This window comes from Lissotriton vulgaris, chromosome 3_2, assembly GCF_964263255.1.
Source record: "Lissotriton vulgaris chromosome 3_2, aLisVul1.2, whole genome shotgun sequence".
NCBI classification, from domain to species: Eukaryota; Metazoa; Chordata; class Amphibia; order Caudata; family Salamandridae; genus Lissotriton; species Lissotriton vulgaris.
Window position 1 is genome coordinate 161,225,079 of NC_141690.1, and position 24,740 is coordinate 161,249,818.

At 43.7% G+C, this 24,740-nt stretch overlaps 1 protein-coding gene across 2 annotated transcripts in view; it reads left to right on the top strand.

Moving 5' to 3' along the window:
- SH3TC1 (SH3 domain and tetratricopeptide repeats 1) overlaps positions 1-24,740 on the top strand; it is a 368,620-nt gene that overhangs the window by 240,133 nt on the left and 103,747 nt on the right. For both annotated transcript variants that reach the window (XM_086964135.1, XM_086964136.1), the window contains exons 11-12: positions 13,069-13,110; positions 21,713-23,386. In XM_086964135.1, the coding sequence (XP_086820261.1) occupies positions 13,069-13,110; positions 21,713-23,386 (1,716 nt within the window). The remainder of the gene's footprint in view (positions 1-13,068; positions 13,111-21,712; positions 23,387-24,740) is intronic.

Here is a 24,740-nt window from a genome sequence, read left to right on the forward strand (position 1 = left end):
TAACTTCATGTCTGCATATATAAAGTCCTTGTGGGATGAATGTGGCGTAACCTACAAGTTCACCACACCCTACCCCCTCCAAACCAATGGTTTTGTGGAGAGATTCAATAAGACCTTGAAGGGTATGATTATGAGCCTGCCTGAGCCCATGAGGTGTAAGTGGGACATTCTTTTGCCATGCCTTATCATTGCCTACAGGGAGGTGCCTCAGAAAGGAGTATGGTTTAGCCCCTTTGAACTGCTCAATGGCTACACTGTTAGTGGGCCTCTGATCCTTGTCAAGGATGAGTGGGAGCAAGCTCTCAGAAACCCCCCGTAGGATTTGATCAGCTACATGCTGGCCCTCCACAACCAGATGCATCACTCCTGGAAAAAGGCAAAAAGTAATTCAGAGGCCAGCCAAGAAGTTATGAAGTTATGAAGTTATGGTATGACCACAATGCCATTCTTGTGGAGTTTCTACCTGTCCAGAAAGTATGAGTCATGGAGCCGGTGTAGCCCAGAGCTCTTCAGGACTTCTGGACCAACCCATACAAAGTGAAGGAGCAAAAGGGGAGTCCACCTACTTGCTAGATCTCCAGACCCCGTGGGAAGCCCTTACGGGTGCTCCAGGTGTACCACTTTAAGCCTTACTTCAAGAGGTCCGAAGTGAGCATGCTCCTCATGACAGATGAGGGAGTGGAGGAGAAGAAAGAGCCTCTCCCTGAACTCCTTTCTACCCAGAAACATGATGGGTCAGTGGAAGTGGGAGTGGATGTGGCCTTACGGCTAGAGTGGTCCATTTCAAAGCTGTGAATCTGGGTTCGAGTCTCGGCAACAACGCTCAACATCCTGTGATTCTGGGCAAATCACTTAATCTCCTCGTGCCTAACCAAAAATATGTCCGTCTGTAACGAAACTGGTGCTCATGTAAAGTGCTCTGACACCTGATATCTTCAGGTCAAGTTTGCACTATATAAAACTCTTTTTAAAAAAAGGGTGTCAATCTCTCTTCTTCCCTGAACCCAGAGCAGCAGAGCGACTGTTACCGGTTACTGTGACAGTCTGCTCCTCCCTCATCCCTGGACTCACACACCTGTGCGTCCATGATATCGACACTGGAGACAGCAACAAAATGGACAGGTTGTCAGATAAGGTGGGGTCCAGTATCAAGGAGGAAGTCTCCAAGATGCTGGCGTTAGGGGTGAGTAAGCCTTCCAAGCCCTAGCCCAGCCCTTGGTGCTGGTATCAAAGGCTGCCCTCCGGGCGCTATTCCAGAACTCCGGTTCTGTGTGGTTTTCCAGGGACTCATTCCGTCACCAACACTAATGCACATCCCATCCTCGAGTTGATGAGCTCATTGACAGGCTGGGCTCTACCAAAGTCATAAGTACCTTTGATTTGAGATCAGGTTACATGCAGATCGCTCTGACTGAGATAATTTTTTTTATTTTTTTATTTTATTTAGGACTTGTAATGCGCAAGGCTGCCTCAGCAACAAGGTGTCCCAGCACATCCAGAATTCAGAGACAAAAGCAAGAGAGACCAGCGCAGTGATTAAACATCAGATATTGTGAGCAACCAAGTTTTTATGGTTTTATGGAACACCAAGAGATTGGGAATACCTCTAATGTGAGCTGGGAGAGAGTCCCAGAGTTTAGCCGCTAGAAGGCGAAACGAGCGCCCCCCTGCCCTCGCTCTCCGAACTCGAGGAACACAAACAAGCGCAACGTCAGCAGATCTCAATGCACGCCCAGGCACAGAGGGCATCAACAGGCAAGATAGCCCAGAAGGGGCATTGGTGCATCAAAATTTTATGAGAAATGCACAATACCTTAAACTGAACGCGCTTTTCAATGGGCAGCCAATGAAGCTTGGGGAGAACATGCGCCACCGAGTAAGATCTAGGTAAGGCCACCAGAAGACGCGCCGCCGCATTCTGAACCCTCCGTAGGCGTTTAATGCTGGCTTTGTTAGCACCCAAATATAAAGAGTTACCATAATAAAGCCTGGAAAGAATTGATGCCTGCACAATAGTCTGATGCACTCTAGGAGGGAAAAAACCAAGCAAGGGTCTCAACCCTCGCAAAAGCCCAAAACAGACAGCGACAACAGTTTTTGTCTGCTTCTCAAACGTCAATCCTTTATCAAACCACAACCCCAGGTTCTTCACAGCCTCCTTAGGTGACGGGCGGATTTGAGGTGGTCTGGCCACCGCTGCTCAGACCATAACTCCTGATCCTTCCCAAACAGTAAAATCTCAGATTTGCTGGCATTTAACTGCAAACAGTTTGCCATCATCCAGTCTGAGATGGCCAACAGATCCTCCTTGAACTTCTCCAAGTTGGCACAACAGTTTTTAGAAAAGGCAATTACCAACTGGGTGTCGTAGGCATACGACACCAAGGACAGCCCCCTACCTCTTACCACTTCCTCCAAAGGTCTCACATAAAGGTTGAACAAAAGCGGGCTTAAGATAGAACCCTGTAGTACCCTCTGGCGCAGGGCATATTCCTGGGAATGAAAAGGTGGCATTGAGACCTGGAAGGACCGCTCCTCTGAAAAGGATTGAATCCAAGGCCCGCCCCTAATCCCAACTTCCCAGAGGCGATCAAGAAGAATCGCATGAGACACCGTATCAAAAGTGGCGCTTAGGTCCAACAGGACCAAGGCCGCAGAGTCACCCACATCCAGCTTACTCCGGATGGATTCCATTACAGTAAATAGCGCTGATTTAGTGCTATGCCGTGGACGAAAACAATGTTGAGATGAGTCAAAGATGTTCTGCTTTTCAATGAATTTGGATAGAATGGAGTTCACAAGCGCTTCCACCAGCTTAGCCAAAAAAGGCAGCTGGGAAATAGGGCGATAATTGCCAGGATCTTCCGAATCAAGAGAAGGTTTTTTTATCAAAGAAATGACTTTAGCGTGCTTCCACGCCCTAGGAACAGAGGCTAACCTCAAAGACAAATTGGCCAATTCTAGACCCACAGGAGCGATCGATGAATGGAACTGGCGAAAGTGTGAAGATACTGAACAGACTAAGATGCCTTACATGTGTAAGGGGAGAAACTTGAGCACTCCTATATGCAGAATCTCAAGCTGCTGAGGTCAAAAAGTTCAATTATCCAAATGTAGTTTGGCTTATATCATCAAGTTTTTAATTAATCCGTAGATAGAATCATATTATTTCATATGTTCTGTATGAAATCAGGATTGTAGACAATTTCAAAATGATTGTACAATACACGATAGTTGAGATTACTGCAGTGGCATAACGTTGTGAAAGTCACCCCGCTGCATTTCGAGCCTGGGCTCTTCTTCAGGGGGAAAGCGTCTAAGAAAGAAATGCAGATAACTAATTTTAGAACAAGAGCCCGAGATGCGGAACGGAAAGAAACAAAAAATGCCGTGGCATGCTAAAGGAATCATGCGGGGATAAAGTTACAATAGTGCATCCATCGGTAAAAAACGTAGAGTGTCAGGGAAACCAATGTATATTAACAGGTAAAAAAACTGTGCAACATGTACTGGCAGTGGTCGGTGGTCAGCGTGTACAAGTGGTAAAATACGAACACATTCAATCTGGAACTTACGTGAGTGAAAAATGGATCTAGAGAGGGTGCTGGCAACGTAAACGACGTGCCTGGTTAGATAGTTGAAGAAAATCAGCGTGCCAGTGAATAAAATGAATGCCGAGTCACTTTACACAATGTGAAACTAGGTGTGCGAATGAACATGAAGTGCTATGCGTGCTCACGGAAATCGATGCAAACGAGGGTTTAACTGGTGATAAAGCGAACTGTGCAGTGCTTACCATGCCTCTGTGAATAGAAAGACGCCGGTGTTTGCGACGCGTAGCGTTCCAAGTATCCGAGGAACGATCTGAATCGGTGCTGGAGCATGTGCATTAAGTGTGACGTTAATGGATGTAAAAAGAGGACTGTGCGGTCTGAATAAAGACAGTGCGAGGGGCAAAGAAACGAATAGGAGAGGGACGTAATGCTGAAGCCTAATATATGTACAACAACAAAATCTTTACAAGAAATAGTCAGGTGTATAAAAGACATACTAATACAATAGAGCTAATGCAAAAAGTGGACTGGGTGCAAAAACGATGAGGGGAGGACTGTGCGGAATAAAAACAATACAAAACACTAAAAAACGCTTGGGAATGAAAGGTAATACTGAAACCTGCAGAATATGCAAAAACACGATCTTGACAGGAGATAATGGGGTATCGGGAACATACTAATAACAAGGGGCTGAATACGGTGAGTGAACTGGGTACATGAACAATAAACACAACTATACAAAATGCAGGTATTAGGTTAGAAACGATAGTGGTATATAGAGGTATAGAGAAACATGTAGCAAATGGGAAAAAAACGAATACCCATAAACTTGAAAGAGAAAAGAATAAAGTGCAAGAAAAGAAAAGGGAAACAAATAATAATAAGGGAAAAAATAGGTATATAAGAGCTAGAATGTGGTATATGAGCTTCATGGGGAGCCTGGAAAGGAACAAAAGCGAAGAGTTGGTGAAGCAGAAAATAGAATGAAAGAGGAAAATGTTGGAGCAAGAAAGCGTGGGAGATAGGTTGTGCAGAAAATACTGAGAAAAAAAGAGGCGAAAAAAAATATGTGTGGTAGTAAGTGAGAGAGCAATAACGGGCAAAGATTAGGAAGAGTCATGATGGGATGTGATAAACAGTTCAAAGAAAACTACTGTATTCAAGTCTCTCATTGAGACCCGTCGGATGGATGGAACAAAGTCTGTGCATACAGTACAGTTCACGTTGCAACAGAAATTTTTTGGGGTCCACACCGCGAGGTGCTCTCACCATCTCCAAGATCTGGAATCGGATTTTGCTGATATTGTGGCTGTTGTTCACGTAATGTGCCGCAGCACATGATTTTAAATTACGTCTTCTGATGTTGCTACGGTGTTCTGTAAGTCGTACTTTCATTTTACGCTCCATTTTCCCTACGTAAGTTAAACCGCAGGCACATTTTAGAAGATATACTACATTAGTAGTGTCACATGTTGCGCTTACTTTGAGGTGAATGGGAGTGCCTTGAGTCGGATGCATGACTATGGTACCTGGGATAATGCAATTGCAATTCGCACAGTTATGGCACGGAATAGTTCCTTTGTACGTGGTGGATTCAGTGGGTCTTGGTTTCAACATCTGTTGTAAGTTCCGCGAACGTTGGTATGCGAATATGGGTTGATTTTGGAAAATTTGTTTGAAGTCTGTGTCCAATTGCAAAAGCTGCCAGTGTCTTTTAATAGATTGTTTAATGAGTTTGCTTTGTGTCGAATATTTGGAAACAAATACACTGCGAGTCTCTGAAGAATCAAAAGAACTTTTTTGGTTGAGTAGAGTGGAGCGATCCATTTTTTCAACTCTGTTTATTGCTGCGTTGGTGATGTGGTTAGGATAACCTCTTTGTGTAAATTTGTGAAAAATAGTTTGACTGTATGCTTCGTAAGCTTCTTTGGTTGAGGCAATTCTCTTGGCTCGTAATAGTTGAGAGAAAGGTAAACGGCGTTTCAAACTCATTTGATGGAAGCTTGAGAAATGTAAATAGTTGTTCCTATTGGTTGGTTTACTGTAGATAGATGTTTCTAACTTGGATTGCACAATCTTTATATCCACGTCTAGAAATGAAATCCTTGAGGCATTCATATTATGGGTGAATTGAATTCGCTGATTGACTTCGTTAAGGTGATTGATAGCCAAAGTTAATTCCTGTTTAGAACCAGCCCATGTGAGAAATATATCATCGATATATCTGTAGTATGTTTTAAGGTGTTGTTGCCATTCTGGGTTCATCAAAATGTGTTCTTTCTCGTATTCGTGCATACAAAGTTTGGCATATGCCGGAGCGGCACAATTACCCATAGCTACTCCTGATAGCTGAATGTAAAATGTGTCTGAATATTCAAAGTAGCTATGGAGTAACGTGAATTGCATCAATTCCAACAAAAAAGATTTGTATATCTGTGGGTTTCTTAGTCTGAAGAAGAGCAGATTCAATGGCTTGAAGGCCAAGATTGTGTGGGATGAAGTATACAATGAATTAACATCGATGGTACAGAGAAGCATAGGTGAATTCTCGTCGATGTGCATGTCTTTGATTTTCAACAAGAAATAGGTGGTGTCTCTGATGTAACTAGACATACTGGTAACACTTGCTTGCAGATGTCTGTCAAGGTAAGTACCTATTGGCTCATGTATAGAATTCCGTGTACTGACGATGGGTCTAAACCGTGGTCTGGACGGGTGCTTGTGAATTTTGGGGACCATGTACAGGTAAGGTATTTGAGGATGTTATTTGAGTAAATATCTCTTGTCCCTTTCTGTAATTGTGCCCAGTTGGATGGCAATGTCAATGAGAGATTGGAGTACAGTAGTGTATTCTGGGGTAGGGTCAGAATTGATTTCCAAGTACACATTAGAGTCTAGTAGATGTGTACTGACGCTGTCTTTGTAAAAAGTCGTATCCATGATAACAAGGGTGCCGCCCTTGTCCGCTTTACAGATGGTGATGGTTTCATTCATAGCTAGTTGAGCTAGAGCTTGTCTGTCACTTTTAGTTATGTTCATCTTTACTTTTTGTGGAGTCTTAAATATGGTTTGTAAGTCCTTCTGTACAAGAGCTTCAAACATGTCAAGGGTTTTATGACTTGTCGGAGCGAGGAACGAGCTCTTGTGTCTCAGATCCATTAAGGTGCTGGTATCTTCTTTCGTTTGAGGTTCTCAAATGTTGGTAAAGAAATGTTTAAGTCTCAAAACACGTATAAATTTGTAAAAACAAACTTGAGTGTCAAGTTCATTGGTGGTGTAAGTGAGAACAAATGAGATGCCTTTTTGAAGAACTTTGGTCTGTGTGGTACTGATCGCAGATTCTGAGATGTTGATGACTAAGTTCTGTGGCTCCGAGTTGATTTGGTGATCGGCTGTAATTGCTCTGTTAAACTTGGTCCTCCTGGATCGCCGGTTTGGGCGGTGCCTACTCCTAAAAAAGGAATCGAAGATGAGGTTGATGTGGTGGGTATATTATCAGTAGGAATATTGATACCTACCACATCAACCTCATTCCACTGAATCCAGCCTAAGCACAGAATTAGAAGCCCAGGGTAGAGAAAGGCACTTAGAAGCCATGCCCAGAAGCTCCTCACAAGAATATCTGAGCAAGTCTCTAGAAAAAGATGCAGGGGTCCTGGCGACAGGCGACGGCCCGGCGCGGAAGGCCGCAGATGGGCTTGCCTTAGGCACGCCACTGCACGCGTCCGCTGTTCGGGCGCCTAAGTGTTCCACATTTATAGTACTCAGGCAAGCGAGGCAAGCGAGAGAGAGATGGCCAAAAAGAGGTAAGTATTCTCAATGCAAGAGGGAAAACAGCGTTTACATCGCATGCGCTACAACGCTTGTGATTACAACGTGTTACAATGCAAGCCATTACATCGTAAGTCGTGTCTACGACTTGCTGTAGGGGGCGCGCTTAACTAAGGAATAGTATATTTACTATTCCAACACCTTCCCTACTGTTGCATACGCTGGAATTGGAATAGTAAATTATACTATTCCTAAATCCAGCGCGGCCCCTACAGCAAGTTGTAGAAATGACTTGCGATGTAATGGTTTGTGTTGTAACAACGTGCTCGTTGTAACGACCGCATTGTAATTGCATGCGTTGGAGCGCTTGCGATGTAACATCTCATATTCACGCAAGAGGGCCACTTTCAATTTCGGGTGATGCCCTTTTTCTTGAGGAATGCCCTTGCAACCTTCCAGAAGCTGTTTAACACGGCCCTGGCTGGAAAGTAGGACTTTTGTGCTGCCTACGTAGACAATATTGCTATCTACAGTTCCAGCTCGGAGGAACATCTGCATCACCTCAAGGAGGTGCTTCAGACCCTGCAACAGGCAGGCCTGACCATCAAGGCCAGTAAGTGCCAGATAGGGCAGGGTTCCGTGGTGTAATTTGGTCACGTGGTAGATGGGGGCATGGTGCGGCCCCTCCAGTCCAACACTGATGCTATCATGGCCTGTCAACCACCTAAAACTCCGACTGAGGTGAGTGCCTTCCCTTGACTCACAGGATACAAAAGAAGATGTATTAAGGGATATGGCACTAGTGTTGCCCCCTTCGAAGAAGCAGCCCAGTTTGGTGATATGGAATGAGCTGGCCCGAAAGCCTTTGATACCCTTAAGGCATGTGTACAGCACCTGTACTCAAGGCACCTGATTTCTCCAAACAATTCATAGCGTGGACGGGCGCTTCAGAGCATAGCATAGGGACCGTCTTAGCACAGTGGAATGAAGATGACCTAGACCAACTGGTGGCCTTCATTAGAAGGAGGTTACTTCCACTGGAACAGAGGTGGTATGTGATTGAGAGAGTAGCTTTTGCTGTGTTCCGGGCACTAATGAAGTTTAGACCATACCTGTTTGGACTCACTTCCTGGTTAAAACAGACCAGAGGCCCCTCGTATGGCTCATGCAGATGAAGGGTGAAAATCCGAAGCTGTTGATGTTGTCCATCTCCCTACAAGGAATGGACTTTATGGTGAACACTGTCTGGGGTCAGACCACGTCATTGCTGATGGTCTCTCCAGGTTTTTCCGCTTTAGTGAAGAGAACTTCTGAGGGGTTGGGTTGCTCTCCCCACTTTCAGCTGGAGGAGACCTGACAGCCTTAGTGTGGTCTTCCCCCACAACATTTTGCCTTCCTCCTCCACTTTTCCTGACCTAGTTTAAGCTGATCATAGGACTCTGAGCCCTTTGACACAGCTAGCCAGTGCTAAAGTGCTTGTACTCTTTCCCTAAAACATAGTAATATTGGTTAATCGTCAATTGAGATATTTAATTTACTTATAAGTACCTAGAAAACTGCACCACATTTGCCAAAGGCTTGTAAATAAAATGCTGCTTGTTCGCTTGCAGCACTGATTGTGCTACCCACTTAAGTAGTTCTGTAACTGTGGCTAAGGCCTGTCATTGAAGAGCCTATGTGCGTAGTTAAAACTGCCATTTCAACCTTGCAAAATGAACCTTTTGCCAGGCCCAAACCTTCCCCTTTTAAACATGTGGCAACCACAAGACAACCCAGAGGTCAGGGCGCAATGTATTTTAAAGGCAGGCCTTTTAATTTTAAGTTTTACATGTCCTGGTAGTGAAAAACTCTCAAATTCGTTTTTCACTACTGCAAGGCCTATCTCTCCCATAGGAAAACATTGTGATTACCTTCTTACATTTTATAAATGTAATCCCCAAATGTGAAGTGATTGACTTTTTGAGTTTGGCGTTTCTGGAATCACAATTTGAAATCCAAACTTATGGTGAAATGAGATTTTAAATTGCAGTTCTGAAAATGCTACCTTTAGAAAGTTAGCATTTTCTTACGTTGCCCATTTGAGGACTGCTGCCTGTCTCTGATCCCATGGCTGGAGTGGGTGCAGTTGGACTTTGTGTATTCCCCTTAGAAATCCACACACAATGGGAGCTTAAGTATGACTTGATAGGGCATTCTGGCATGACGGGAGGGAGGAGCTGGTCCTAGCCTCACTTATACCTGAATAGGCTGTCCCCTGGCCCCACACAAAGGGCTGATTAACCCCCTGTAATGAGCCTGGAGCCAGGACAGGAAGGGAGGACATCTGTGCATTTCAGATGTATGTCTTTGAAGTCATACCTACTTCAAAGGCACAACTGGGTATACATACTGGACCTCTGACACCACTACTTCAGTATACTTCTGGACTTGTGAAGACTCTGCCAGGAAAATGGACTGCTGTGCTGCTGAAGGGACTCCCACTCTGCTAGACTGCTTCTTTGTTAGACTCCTGCTTTTCTGTGTTGACCTGCTGTTCTATGCCCTCCTGCCTGGTGAGAAGGACTGGACCTTCATCACTTGAACCCAGTGTGACTCCAAGGGCTAGCTGGCTAGCATCCAGATCTGAAGTCTCAGGTACATAAAAGACTTCCAACAAACCTGCTTCTGCACCTAGGCTCTGTCATCTATGAGTCCACCCTGCCAATTCCTGGACCTTTGTAAGAGGGCATACGTTGTATTTCCTTAGGAATCAACACATCCTCTGCCAAGCTACGCATCTCAGAGCAGAACCAACAAATCTCTTCAGGGGAGCGGTGCATCTTCAAGCAGAGCTGATGCATTGCCACTGCTGCGTGGGTTCAACTCGTTGCAAAAGACTTGCCTCACAACAGCTTCCTGTAATCTGGGACTCCCTATCACCTTTGGAACAGCTGCTGCACGATGCTTTACCTGGCACAAGCACTTTGCATCCCTCGTCAACGACTTCAAATGTCTGCATCGCAACTTCACCGCTCATCGGAAGCGACGCATCACCCCTGCTGCGCCTTGCATCCTCCACATTGGACTTTGCGTCACAAGCCCCGTTGACAGGATTCTCGAAGCATCAGTATCTTGCACTGCTACCTTGCTGCACTTCAGAACCCATGCATTACCTCGGCTGTGTGATCCATCTTTGCAGACCCACATAAGCACCCCGCAACCAGGATTGGTACTTTGGTTTAGCAGGCCTAACTAAGTCCCAGTAGCTGTCCAGCACTCCATTGAGTTTGGCCTGAACTTTTGACTTTATCATAGTCCAACGTGACCAGGTATCTCAAATAGAAGCTTTTTGCTTCGAGGTGCAATTTTACCCCATAAACATTCAATATCTCAAGTAATACCAATTGGTTTGTTGTCGTTTTATTTATTAAATCAGTCTGTACTATTCTAAGCTGGGGTGGAATTTTTGTATGTGGTGTTTTCACTGTTTTACTGTATAACGTTTTGCACAAAGGAGTAGGAGTGTGTGAGCAACAGTAAGTGAGAGTGAGTATGAGTGAGAATAAGTAGGTGAGAGTGGGGAAGAGAGTAAATGTGAGAGTGGGTAGGTATGAGTGAGAAGATGTGAGTCAGTAAAAGTGTGTTTGCATGTTTCATGGCTGTGAAACTGTCTCTGGCCATGACATACCCAATATAATCTTACTAAAGAATTATGGCGATACCCAATATAACATACTGACACTTCCATATTGGGGATAATTCTGGGCATAAGCAAGGCAAAATGCAGGCCCTGACATTCTAGAAGTAATTCTTGGCATAGGAGGCCCTGTGGAAAAAAGATTGTACTTTCATACTGGAAGAAATTCTTCGCAGATGGGTACCTTTAGCAGAATTCTGGTGCTGGGGTATTGGAGATGATTCTTGGTATAAGGGAGGAAATTAAGGCATACTGCAGACCCTGAAATACTGGGGTAAATACTTAACAAAAGAAACTTACGGCAAAATACTGGTACCGGCATACTAGAGGTAATTCTTTGCCTTAGAGAGTGCAGTCATGGCCTATTGTGGCTGAAGCAAACTGTGGTAAAATGCTGGCTCTGAAATTCTGGCTGTAATCTAAGACATTTTATATTTTTTAACCACAGAGATTCTATCAAAAAAGTGAAAAAGTGATGATTTTTTAATTTTTTACCGTTTCTAAAGGAGTGCTAGGCTCTCTCTTATACATGGAAAGATGGGAGCACAATCTGCTTGTTAAAATACCCCTCACACACTAAAAAACCGTTAGTGTCATGCTTCATCATAGGGGTCTTCCCGCCCCTATAACGGGACGGGGCGTGCTACGACCAGACGGAATACGCGGGAGCACTAAGATGTGACAGAGGCTATGTGTAGGTGCATGGGTATCAGTGAAAGTGTAGGGACCTAACACTAGTGAGTGTGCAAAAAGTGAAAAAATGGAAAAAAGTTAAAAATTCCCTGGCTTAGTAGGAAAAAACAATTTTATTAGCTTCTCTAGCTGGGAACATTAAGAAGGGGTTGTGTGGTAGAGCATTAGCTGCTACCTAGTCGACATGTTTCGTAAGCAGTCCCCTACTGCTTACTCATCAGGACCATATAGCGATCCCTACTGTTACTACTCAGTTCTAACAAATAGTGCCTACTGTCCTACAAACAACCAACAAAAATAAGTTGGCTGTTTGGGCTTCAGGGCATGAGCTGGCCCAGGTGAAGCAGAAAAAATTGACCTGATGTGGTCTTTATCTCAATAAATAACAGCACCCCATGAGTTTGCAGGCGAGGGGTATTCTGCGCAGTTTAATTTCTGCCAGCAACGGAAATCATTATTCCTACCCCCGTGCTCCTCCGAGGATGGAACTGAGTAGTAACAGTAGGGATGCACCTACACATAGCCTCTGTCACATCTTAGTGCTCCCGCGTATTCCGTCTGGTCGTAGCACGCCCCGTCCCGTTATAGGGGCGGGAAGACCCCTATGATGAAGCATGACACTAACGGTTTTTTAGTGTGTGAGGGGTATTTTAACAAGCACATTGTGCTCCCATCTTTCCATGTATAAGAGAGAGCCTAGCACTCCTTTAGAAACGGTAAAAAATTAAAAAATCATCACTTTTTCACTTTTTTGATAGAATCTCTGTGGTTAAAAAGTCTTACTTTGGAGGGTGATTCTATCAGTACCTCTACGCTTCTCCTTTTTGGTTTGTAATCTAAGACATACAGGCCACCCATGTGATAAGGACAGTATTCATGGCAACAACAACATTCTGATACTGGAATGCTGTATCTAATTCTTGGCATTAGAGGGTACCCATAACAAAATGCTGGCATTGACACATGAAGGTAATTCTTAACATAAGGATAACTGTCAAGTTAAGCTTTAGAAAAGATGGGCTGAACTCCTGGCAAGTATTCTACCACATCACTTTTAAAGATCACCAGCCCCCGCTGAAATTGACGTCAGACGACAATGTTTATTGCTTGACAGTTTGCATGTTATAGTGACTTGTCACAGGGAAACAACTTTGCTAATAACCACTAGACATCCTGTGCAGTGATTTTACCTCACTGCACATATTTAACTCCTTGCACCCTAATTCCGGTAAGTACCTTTTTTGAAACAAATTTATATGAAATTAATAATGTATCAAGTGGATAATCTATTAACACTTTCTGTTTAAACTTGACTGGGTAGAGAAATATATTACATTCAATACTGGACATTCTTTACTGTTTCTTTTCCTTTAGATACAGTGGAAGACAAAGACAGCATAGCTGCCGAGGAACTAGGTAAATTCTAATTGCAGTTAATTTTGTAAAATGTGTTATTTTTCTTTTATCCTAACAGACACATCCAGCGGTAAAACACTTTTGTAAATATATGGTGTCTTTGGAAATAGCAGCAAAAATATTCCCCCGCATCAGACTGAATCTGGAAAAGCTTTAGTAGTACCCTTGCGTACCAGCAGGTGGCACAGATGGCTCTGTATTGACGTTGCTCTGCCCCGTATATGACGTGTGCCAGACTATATAGGTGACACCTATGCATGCTGACCTCAGTTCCTTTCTTTCTGTGCCAAAAGACACAGATCCGGAGTGACTTCTTCTCTCCTGGAGACACTTCTATAGCGTTCATACCAAAAACCAGTGTGCAAGGAATCTGCCACCTACTAAATCTACAAGGTTTAAATCCTGTGGGGAATGTTGCAAATAAGTGTCTGTGACTGAGCCACATGATGTTTGCCTTTGGTGCATGGGTCGGAACATGATTCCAAGGCCTGCAGCGATTGTGCCGTGATGCATCCCAGGCCATTCAAGACTGGAAAGCAAAGCTCTTCGTGTTGAAGCACCACAATACACCACACTGGGATCAGTTGAGGTCTAAAGGTAGGCCCTGGTGCCGCTCATGAGGTGTCTCTCGTGACAGGTCGTCTTCATTATCTTAGTCCTCAGTCAGATCCAAAAAAGAAGCACAAGAAGTCCAAGTGAGGTTCGGCACTGCCACTCTCAATTTCCCAAGAAGGAGCAAGGGCATCGCCTTGCCTCCGGCTCATGTTTTTACAGAACCTCTACTTCGAAGTCAATTCCGTGCCCTTGCTATGCCACAACTAGAGTTTTGCGGCTGCCAGTGCACCGCACCAAATCAAAGACTTCCATGCTGCTTTTTTTGGTACATTACTGGATCCATCTGGCATGCCGGCATGCCTCAAGGACCTGAGAAGCTTCCTAACCAGGCTTCTGTCAGTAAATCGGCTCTCGTCACCTGTTAGGCTCTCTGAATTCACAAGTCTCCGGTCCAATTTCAGTGCAAGCCTCTTTACCATCTTTCGGATTCTGACACAATGCCTCTACTAAATTATGAAGGGCTCCTGCCCTTCTTAATTTATTCGGCGTAGTCTCTGGTAATAGGGGTAAAGATGGTGGTAATGAAAGTGCCTATCATTACTTAGAGGATAACTGGTATGAGGACCTCCAAAATGCCAGTGGGCTGGACTCCTCCCAGACACTGGACTAGTTCCCATCCTGCTCGCCTCCCTTCCAGGGCCTGCTACAGACGACTGCGCCTCCTTTGCTTTGGTTATGCGGATGGCAGCAGAGGTTTTTGATCTTCAACTTCCCACTCAGGAGGATAAAACCTATACTCTGATGAAGGTGTTGTAGCCTCGCAAGTCGAGCTCTGAGCTCCTGCTCTCATTCTTACTGATACACTCTACGGTACCTGAGCCAAACCCTCTTCACGTCCACCTGTGCATTGCCGGATGCCATCACCCTGCCCTAGGTGCACCATCTTTCTCCATCCAGCACCCTACTCCTGAGAGCTTGCGGTGCAGCTTTCGGCCAGTAGAGTAAACCCAAGCTAGTTTCCTACACCTTTTTCTGATAGGGAATTTAAGGGGATAGAGACTTTTGGTATGCAGTTTTTTCCTCTACAGCTGCCTCTCTGGCTGCTACTATCACGAGCTGGGGGACTCCATGGCTCAAGTATTGCCCATTGTCTAGGAGTAAGCCCTGGCCATACTTTTCCTATGCCGTGCACACCTGTTGTGATGTGGTCCAGTTCCCCATCCATTGTGGAGTGTATACCACTGACACTCTTGGCAGGGTTATTGGCACCAGTGTGGCAATTCGCGCGCACACCTGGATGCGATTCACTTACTTTTCATGAGATGGTCATACCAGTCTTATGGACATGCCTTTTAATGACTCGTGACTTTTTGGGGATAGAGCGCATTCGGCCCTGGAGCTCTTTAAAGTTAGCAGGGCCATGGCATGTTCCCTGGGCCTTTCTGCTCTTCCAACCCCTCAGCACCAGCAGTTTCGCCCCCTCTGTGGCTATGGTGGAGGTTTACAATATTGCCAATAGCCCCAGCTGGTACAGCAATCACAGCACCTTATCCTTTTTGTGGACGCTGCTGCTGTATCCCCAGGAGAAGGCAACAAGGACAGCATGCAACTCAGTCTTTTGCCCCCCCCCAGCTGCCACCTCCTCCCAAGCCTCTTTGGCATGCCCTTTTTGACATACACCCACCCTGGCAGAAGTTAGATCTGATACTTTCAGCCAGGATGGTGGGCGATAACTTTGGCAAGTGGAACCTGCAAATTGTTCAGTTGGGTTATGTTTTACAATTTCTCAAAACCTTCAGCACTTACCACCATCCCCAGACCTCATATCAAAAGACGAACTCTCACTTTTGCAGCTGTAAGTGCAGGATCTTTTGGCCAAAGGAGCCAGTGAGAGGGTACCGGTGCCAGAAGTTGGTCATGGTTGTTATTCTTGCTACTTCCTGATGCAGAAAAGACAGAGCCCATGTAAAGTTGACTACACACAAAATAATAAGTAAAGTGTAGTTTATTGAAAGAAGCACAGGAGCAAGGTAGGTCACATCCTACACAGGACTTCTTCCTCAGCAACTGGCACACAGTTGCTAGGAAAGGAATCCAGGATACAATAGAACATAGAATAAAAACAATTCCAAGAAATATTTAAAGGGACAACATAACACATCTTCCCCTTTATAAAACAATGAAAATAATAAAAAAAAAAATTATTAACAAACAAAACCTTGTAACCACTTAGGTTTGGAGCAAACACGTTTTTGGCTCACAAACGTATCACTGTTACAATTGGACTCTTCAATAGATGTAAAATTAGAACCTTGATTAGGTGTAATAACTTCATGTGAAGTGCACATATTGGAAATGTTGGTAGAAGAATCAATAACATCAACATCACTTGCAATTTCTGGAGTACTTGGACATGCATCAGAGAAGGGAAGGTTTTCATATACAATAAAACCACCATGATCCTCATTATGAACAGATTTAGGAATAGACACATTGTTAGACAAATGAGAGGAAATGGAGCGTGCTGAAGGTAACCGTTTGTGGTTTCAAAAGATGCATGCACAGAATTGAATGCTTCCTTCCTTATTTTTTCAATTCTTTACGAGCAAAAGCGCAAGCGGAAAATAAATTGAACCGCTTTAGTAACGTCCAACAGGTAGAGGATGAAACGGTAATAAATTCCTCAGCAACTGGCATACAGTTGCTAGGAAAGGAATCCAGGATACAATAGAACATAGAATAAAAACAATTCCTAGAAATATTTAAAGGGACAACATAACAGCCCACCATACCATTTTAGAACTTTGGCCTCTCCATGCCTTACTGCAAAAAGACTAGTTCACCCTGGCTGAGGTCGTATCTGCTCTGTAGTCTGTATACTAGATGGTGGGGCTGGACCTGCAGGATGCTTATTTCCATGGACGTTACCAGCAATTCACGGTAGGCCATGAGTATTTTCAGTTTGCTGTGCTCCCTTTTGGTCTTACCAGTGAGATGTAGCAGTACATCTTTGGAGGTCGGGAGTTCCAGTATTCCCCTTACTCGGAAAATGGCTGATGAAGGGACATTTGTCTATGGGCTATGATCCAATGTTTCAACCTTCATATTGGATCTCACTGAGGATGACTCTATAGCTGCTGGTACTGATGGCCTCTTGCATAATGCTGGTCAAGCACCCCAGGTGGCATATGCAGGCTCTGCATTGGGGTCTGAAGTCCCAGTAGACACAGCACCTGGGGGATCTTTACCTGGTCCAGATTTAGGCAGAGAGTGTAAAATATCTCCAGTGGTGGCTGCAGGACAACGTTTGCATCAGTATTAGACTCCTCTCCATACCCCTTACATCAGTGGCCGATTCATCTCTTCTGTTTTGGGAAGGCCATCTGAGAGAGATGGAGATCAGAAGCGTCTGGTGGATGCCCGGCTCCATATCATCGAACTGGTGTTCAAAACCTTCCTGCCCTCCCTCAAAGTGAAGCTGTTGCTCAAGGACAACACCACTGCCATGTAGCACTGTAGCAAGCAGGGCGTAGTATGATTGTGGACCTTGTACCAGGAGGGTTTGTGTCTCTGGATGTGAATACACTGCTATGCAGTTTTTCTGGCAAAACATCACCTGGCCGGTTCCCAGAGCACTAGAAAGGATTAACTAAGCCACGGATGGTTTGCAGATCACAATTAGTAGTTTTATCTGGAGGTGATGTATGGTCTTTTCTGTGAGTAGAGAGAATCCTGCCTCCATTTCTTGTGCCACCACTGAGAATATGCAATGTCAGCACTTTTGTATGTTGGAGTTTTCAAGGTGTCTCGATCTGAGACGCGCTCCACATATAGTGGACCTTGGTACTCCTGTATGTATTTCCGCCAATACCTCTCATGCACCGAGAACTGAAAAGGTTTAGGACGGATGGGGCACAATTAATTGTAGGTGCTCCAGAATGGGCACAGGGGCTATGGTATCCAGACTCCAGTGCATGAGCATCTGTCCTCCGATCAGGCTGCCTTTTGGGAGGATCTTTGTCACAGCAGCAGGGCAGGGTTCTGCAACTGAACCTGCGATCCCTACACCCCTGTGCTTGGAAATTGAGCACCGTCAGTTGAGTGCCTTTCACCTTTCTCCCAAAGGTTTTGATGTCATCTTGGCAGCCAGGTTCCCTCAAAAATAATCAGTATACGCCTGCTGTTCAGACTGACGCACTCCATAACAAGCTCTAAGAAGTTTGGTTGTTTGAGTTTTTCCTAGCCCAGCAAGGCCTTGCTTTGGGCATGGTTAAAAGGTACTGGTTGCTGGACCAGCCCGTACCACTTAAGCCACCTGTTGTGATGTGCTTCCTTAAAAGGTTATAATATGTGTTCCCCCTTCTCTATTTGTTACACCCCAATGGGATTTACATTTTATCCTCATATGTTCACCTTTTGAGCCTTTACACAGTTGTTCTCTTCGGCTCCTTATTCTCAAGACAATCTTTTTTGACTCCATAACATCAGCAAGGCAAGTGAACAAGTTACAGCCCTGTCTGTTAACCTCCCTTACACCACTTTCTTTCCAGACAAGCTGGTTCTGTGGGCGTGAACCTCCTTCCTTTCATGTTGGCCACAAATCACTCTTCTGGTGTTCTTTGCTGCACATCACCTCTCTGGGAAAGTGGGAAAGAGGAGGGACTCCACTGGCTGGATCTGAAAAGGCTCCCCGCTTCTATATTGATCATACCAGAAAGCACTGGGTGGACGATTGGTTTTTCATCAGATTCACTTGAGCAAAAAAAGGCAAGGCTGTGCAAAGGAGGATCATCTCATGCGGGATTGCGCTCTGCTATGCTTTGGCAAAAATGCAGACTCTTGACAGGTTGCGGACTCATTATTCCAAAGCTAAGCGTACTACCACTATTTTGGCATCCAGGGTGCCTTTTCCTGGATATTTGCCAGCTGACTGACTACGTGGGCGTTATTTCATGCATTCATGAAGCACTAATGTCTGGACTGTCAGGTCCTTTGGGGTGGGCATTTTGCCAATTCGACCCTTCAGGACTTTTTGGTTTGAGCAAGTTCACAGACCCAATCCATGCTTTGGTATCTTTGCAAAAGGAGAAGAATCTGCAGTTTGAAATATCTGTCTCTATCTTTCTAGTAGAAATTCTAACAGCAGATTCCTCATCGACCCTCCTGCCTCCTCGTTCTGTGAACTATGCTTTCATTTTATAAGATCCCTTATTAAAGATGTGCACACTGGTCATGACTGATCTGGTATGAGCTTTCATCTGCGGATGGGGCGGGTTAGAAAGTAACTCATGTCAGTGCGCATGGGTGGTGCCTATGTAGGCCCGCACAGGTCATATTCAGTGTGAAGCAATGTCGATGCACAGCCAGATCCGGTCTGACTCCTGGGGGAATACGCAAAAGGTGAGTAATCTGTAGTTAGATAGTCTCTACTAGAAAGCATGTTACCGAAAGGCAGTAGCAGTTAGAGTAAAAAATGACACTGAGGGGCGCATGCATCAAGATAGGCTTTTGCGATTCCTTAATTGCGATTATTAAGGAATCTTAATTATGGAATCGCAAAAGCCTGTGCATGTAGGTATTGAAAAAAAAAAATAGAGATTCCTACGCATTCCTTAATTGCGACTGGCAAATTGCGAGTCGCAATTAAGGAATGGCTTATTTCATTCGTATGGGTCTACAGGCCCATAGGAATGAATGGGAATTGCATGCGCAATTTGCGAGTACCCAATAAATACTTGCGCATGCAATTTCAAGGGTGCAAGGGTACCAAAAGGACATACTGTTGCACCCCTGAAATATGCATGTGTGCAGATGTTGCACACACACACGCTCCAAGGGCTTGTGTGTGTGTAACATGGAACTTTGAAAAATGCACTTTAGTGCATTTTTCAAAGTTTTTGGAAATTACAATCAAGTTCAAATTGATGGTAATTTGAAACACCTAATAGTGAAATCACTATTTGCAATTGCATTATGCATTGCATTTAGGGAACTCAATTTGCGATTCCCTAAATGCAATTGCAGTTTAAGTAATCACTATTTTAGCGATTACTTAAATTGCGATTTTTGCATTTGGGATGATGCTACCGTTTTTTTTTTTTGATGCATATGGCCCTTAGTGCCTAGTTACACAAGATACAAAGGAGGAAGGCCGAAGCCTGTAAATACTGCCAATCATCACCACCTCTGAAACAGCAGAACGTATATAGAACACTAATATAGAACACTTGTCTACACACACTCCAATGTACCTCTGAACAACACTGTGGTTTTTGCAGATTCGTACCTTTTCTCACAAGCACACCCCTGCAGTTCCTAGGTGCCTAACTGCAGCAAGTGCAGAGAAAATCAGAGGAGTAAACAACCCAAGGAACCCAATGACACAGGTTGTGCCTCTTCAGTTAAATGGACCAACAAATACTGGCACTACATACTCCCCATGTCAGTCATACTGGGAAACATTTAAATGGCTTGAGTCCAACAACATTGATTCCGCAGTACCCCCCCCCCTTTCAAAATGTGATTTGATTGAGCACTTAAAAAACTGTCACTGCAGCTAATCCCATCTTCCAGCCTTCCACAGGCAGAATATTTATATCAGCTTTACACATGACTAATAAAATAAGTAAATTAATGTCTGGGCTATCTTTTGTTGATATGTGGGACATTAAATTACCATCCCTATAAGTATTACAAAGACAAAGCCACGGATCTACACAGGCAGGTAATCTCAGTATGCATTGTTAAGTGCTGTCATCTGGACCTTTCAGTGCAAACTGTGCTCACAATTAACATCAAACATGTGCTATACCCAGAACCGGTCGCAAACTCCAAGATTTTGCATCTGTGGAGTGGAGAAGGCAGAAGCAACAGTGTGACTGCTGCTCTGTCTTTCAGTGAAAGTGTACTGGCCTGATGTCAGGCAGAACAGGTCTCATGCAGGAGGTTGAAATGTGTATCTGCATTTCCATGCATGGGGTGGGGGGCTCTAGGTGGTCCCTGGGACCCTCTGAGACCCCTGCCAAAGGACACATTTGATAGGAGGCTCTAACAAAATCACTTAGTGGCACACCGTGTGGCTCTTGACTCTCTTTTCCTGTGTACTCACATTGGTAATGAGGGGCAGGTGCACAAGCAAAGATAGTCTCTCATTTACCTGAGACCACATACATGAATGCAATGTGTACTACAGAAGGGGCCATGACAAGTCATTTCTTTTTTTTTTCTATATAGGGAAGTGGCTTGGAAGAACAAAATACAATCCCAAATATCCATGTGCGCCTCAACACTTCTAAATCAACTCCTTATATCCACTAATTTCACCAGGTTTACAGGTTACATATGCTGCAACTGTTACTACATGCTTTGGTGTAATGTTGTTTTCTACATTTAGCCCAAATTCTGAGTTCAAAAGTTTGCAAAGGTTTAATATGCAACTCAATTTTAGATCAGTTCATTTCACACTACTCTAAATAAGCATGTTAGTATACTGTGTGACGAGGAAATCCTGTTTAGTAAAAGTTTTTAGTGATAAACCTCAAACTCCTTTGTTATTGAACAAGTCATTTAATGAGTAGTTATTATCTTCAGACAAAGTGCTTGGATGTCATATCCTGTTTGTATGCAGTTGGCTTAGCATCTCAAAGACAATTGTTGGGCTTAGTGTAACTACACCATATCTGATGCATGGATATATTCTACTATGACGAAGGAAAGAAAGTGGAAAGAGGAAACACAAGTTGGACAGCACAAATACGAAGATCCCAAATGTTATGGAAATCATGGGTCCAATGTTGCAGCTGATCAAGACAATCCAAGAGGTGTCAGTGGAATGTCACGTGCTGAAAATATAGGCTCTCCCTGTAAAGTCTTACAGACAGAGGAGGAATTTTTTGAGAACCTTCTTGGAGGTAGGAGTGGTATAAATCCACCTTATGCCTACTTGGAATGTGTTAGGTTGCCCAGTATGAATGAGCACAGGCATTGCATTCAGGCATTATTAACAAGCTGCTTAGAAGGAATATTGTTCATGTTTTCTTTTTTGCAGATATATGTAATACAGTTAAAAGGAAGGAGACTCTGAAGGAAACCTGGAAGAGTATTCATGGTCAGATCCATTCCAAAATAACAGAGACCCAAGTGGAGGACGATTCTAAATGGTCAGTCAATAAAGCTGGATCACCGGGCAAAGAAACAGAGATGACATGCTTCTGCATAAACCAAGAGCTCAGTAGTGGACCAGAGAGCCTACAGTCTTTACTGCTGTTCTTAAACTGTAAAGCATACCAACCATGCTTTAAGGACCTCTATGATTTATCTTACTCATTCTTAAAAAACACATTTCATGGCTTTTCTGACGAAGAAGAGGTTGTCCGATATCTCAGCACAGTCAGGGAGGCAGCCAAGAAGGCAAACATGAATTGGGCCCTAATAAGAATATGCTTCATACTGGGAAGGCTATGCACAAAAAAGCTCAAATTTTCACAAGCACGTGTATATTTGGAAGAAGCTTTAGCCGTCATTAAAGGAGAGTTTAGTGACATATTTCTGGTGGTTGCTCTCTACGCAAATCTTACTGATATCTACTTGAAACAGAGTTACAGAGAAAAATACTTGCCAATTTTTGAGAAGGTGGCTTCACTGCTCATGGTGATCCCAAACTGCATTTGCAGTTCGAAAACTGAATCCGTCTTACTGAAGTATGCCCTAAAAAAGGCTGTCTTGAGTCAAGATCAAAATTCTGAAGCCAGGGCCTGCTTTCTGTTGGTAAAACTGTACACACATTTGAAACAGTATGAGGAGGCATTGCCATTCCTAGAAAGATTGCAGACATTGAACAATTCCTTTCATTCCAACAACATGATTTTATCTGTGAATTGTTATTACAAACTTAGTGATGTTTACACACACAAATACTTACCCCACCTTGCACTGAGCTGTGTAAAAGCTGCTTCTCACAGATCTACTACATTCATGGGTCACATGAAAAGTGTTGAGTGCATCCTTAAAAATGCTTCAAAACTCTATGGGCTGAAAAAAACTGGTCAGATTTACCCAACACAAATTGCACCCTACCTCAGGCGAGCCCTTTCATTAGTGAGCACTGAAGAGGAGAAAGAACTCTCTGCCATCCTCTGTGCCAGTTTATCAGAACTGTATGCATGGCACAAAGAACACAAGAAAGCCATCATGTGTATGAGAAAGGCATTTGACACAGTAGCCTTCAGCGACCCAAAAGAAGTGAGGAACTCTTTAGTTTCACTTGGTTGGTTGTATATTCTTGATGGACAAACCAACATGGCACTGGATATTTTCAATGAACTTTTGGAGTGTGAGAGCGGCACTTCCCAACAGTCAGGGGTGATCTACAATCTAAGTGCCATAGCGCTTAGAAAAATTCATGAGACCAAGCAGGCTGCTGTGCATTACTACAAAGCTCGCCACATTTCAGAAGAGATGGGTCAGAGGTCTAACCAGGCTGTTGTTCTGGCAAACATTGGGATTTTGTGCCTTCATTCACATGCCTACAGTCTGGCTGAACTCTACCTAATAAAATCCACGATGATGTTTTGTAGACTTCAGGACAAGAAGTCCAGTATTGACTTTATCCAAGTCCTACTTCTGCTGGGTCATTACTACATTAATGGGAGCTACAAAGAAAAGGGAAGACTTTACTATGAGTGGGCCTTGTTGGTCGCAATCGAAGCAAACAACTTTGAAAGTAAGCAGTTTTCTTGTTTAGTTTTGTTAATAGTGCATAATATATTTTTCTGGACGTTGTATGCTCAATTTTGTTCTAATATTAATATAATTCATTCTCTTCCATTACGTACTTAATGTGTCTTGTGTATCTGTTGTTCACTGATAGAAAGCACACAAGGAGTGTACTTCAGTTTTCATGGTGTTGTGAAGCATGTGTCATATAAAATGTTATGATCTGTGTATTGATATGAGATGTACTAATTTGGTGTTGGGAATGTGCTAGCTCAGTACCAGAAGCAATAACCATTGACATGTAACATTAAAGGTATGACTGTAAAAAAAACTGAAGCTATTAAGAACATCTGATCCAATACTGGAGGTTCTGATTGGTTAGTGTAATTTAAGGGAAGCAGAAATAGAAAATCATCAAAGAAAATATGGATACAATAATTCTGCCAGGACTGGAATAACTTCTTATTTTGAGTATCACTAATCAATGAGAATCCACCTTACTAACTCCACAAGTGTACCACAATCTCTTTTAAATTTGTTGAATCAAATCCTTTTAACAGAAACCTGGTGGAAATGTCACAAAAACAGTCCTCCATACAGGGTGGGTCATGTACTTCTACTGATGCCGTACCTCCTCACTAGAAGTACATGTGCATCGGGCCTATCATACTTATAAAAATGCAATCTTGAATATTGGGGATTGTCAGAAATTCCACCTGTAGATTTTTATTTAATTTTTTATTTTTTTATTATTTTTATTTGCATTTTCATAATTAACAGCAAGCTAGTAGGCAAGAAAAATGTATTTCATATTTCTAGATCAGTATAAATCTGTATATGTCATCTCTGCATTTCATTTATTCTACATCAGAGTCATACACCCGGGTATTGTATTTCTGTTCTAGGGTTTTCCGGTGCCTGTGATAGAGTCCCTCCTGAGGGACTGTGTTGGCATTCTTCTCCTGCTATCTTGTATGTGTGTGTGTGGGGGGGGGGGGGGGGTGGTGTCTCGCCAATTGTCTAGTTGCCTATAGGGTTTGCAGGAGGTATGTCTTGAGGGGATCCCTTATGTTCCGAGGTCTGGAACTCAGTGGTATTAATTCAGCATATGTGGTAAGCTGTTCCTGGCAATATACCAGATCCTGTAAGCATTCCATAAACGTAGGGGCTCTTCCCCTCTCCCAACTTCACTCTACTCTGCGTTTTACCATGAGTAACTCGAGTGCCACAAATCGCCTGATTGTTATTTCCACTGTTTCTGTATACCCTAGTAGCCCATTAAGTGGGGTGAGGCTTATATGTGTTTCCACTATCTTGGATAGGGCCTCTCCCACCACCTCCCAGTACTTCCAGATAGTGCT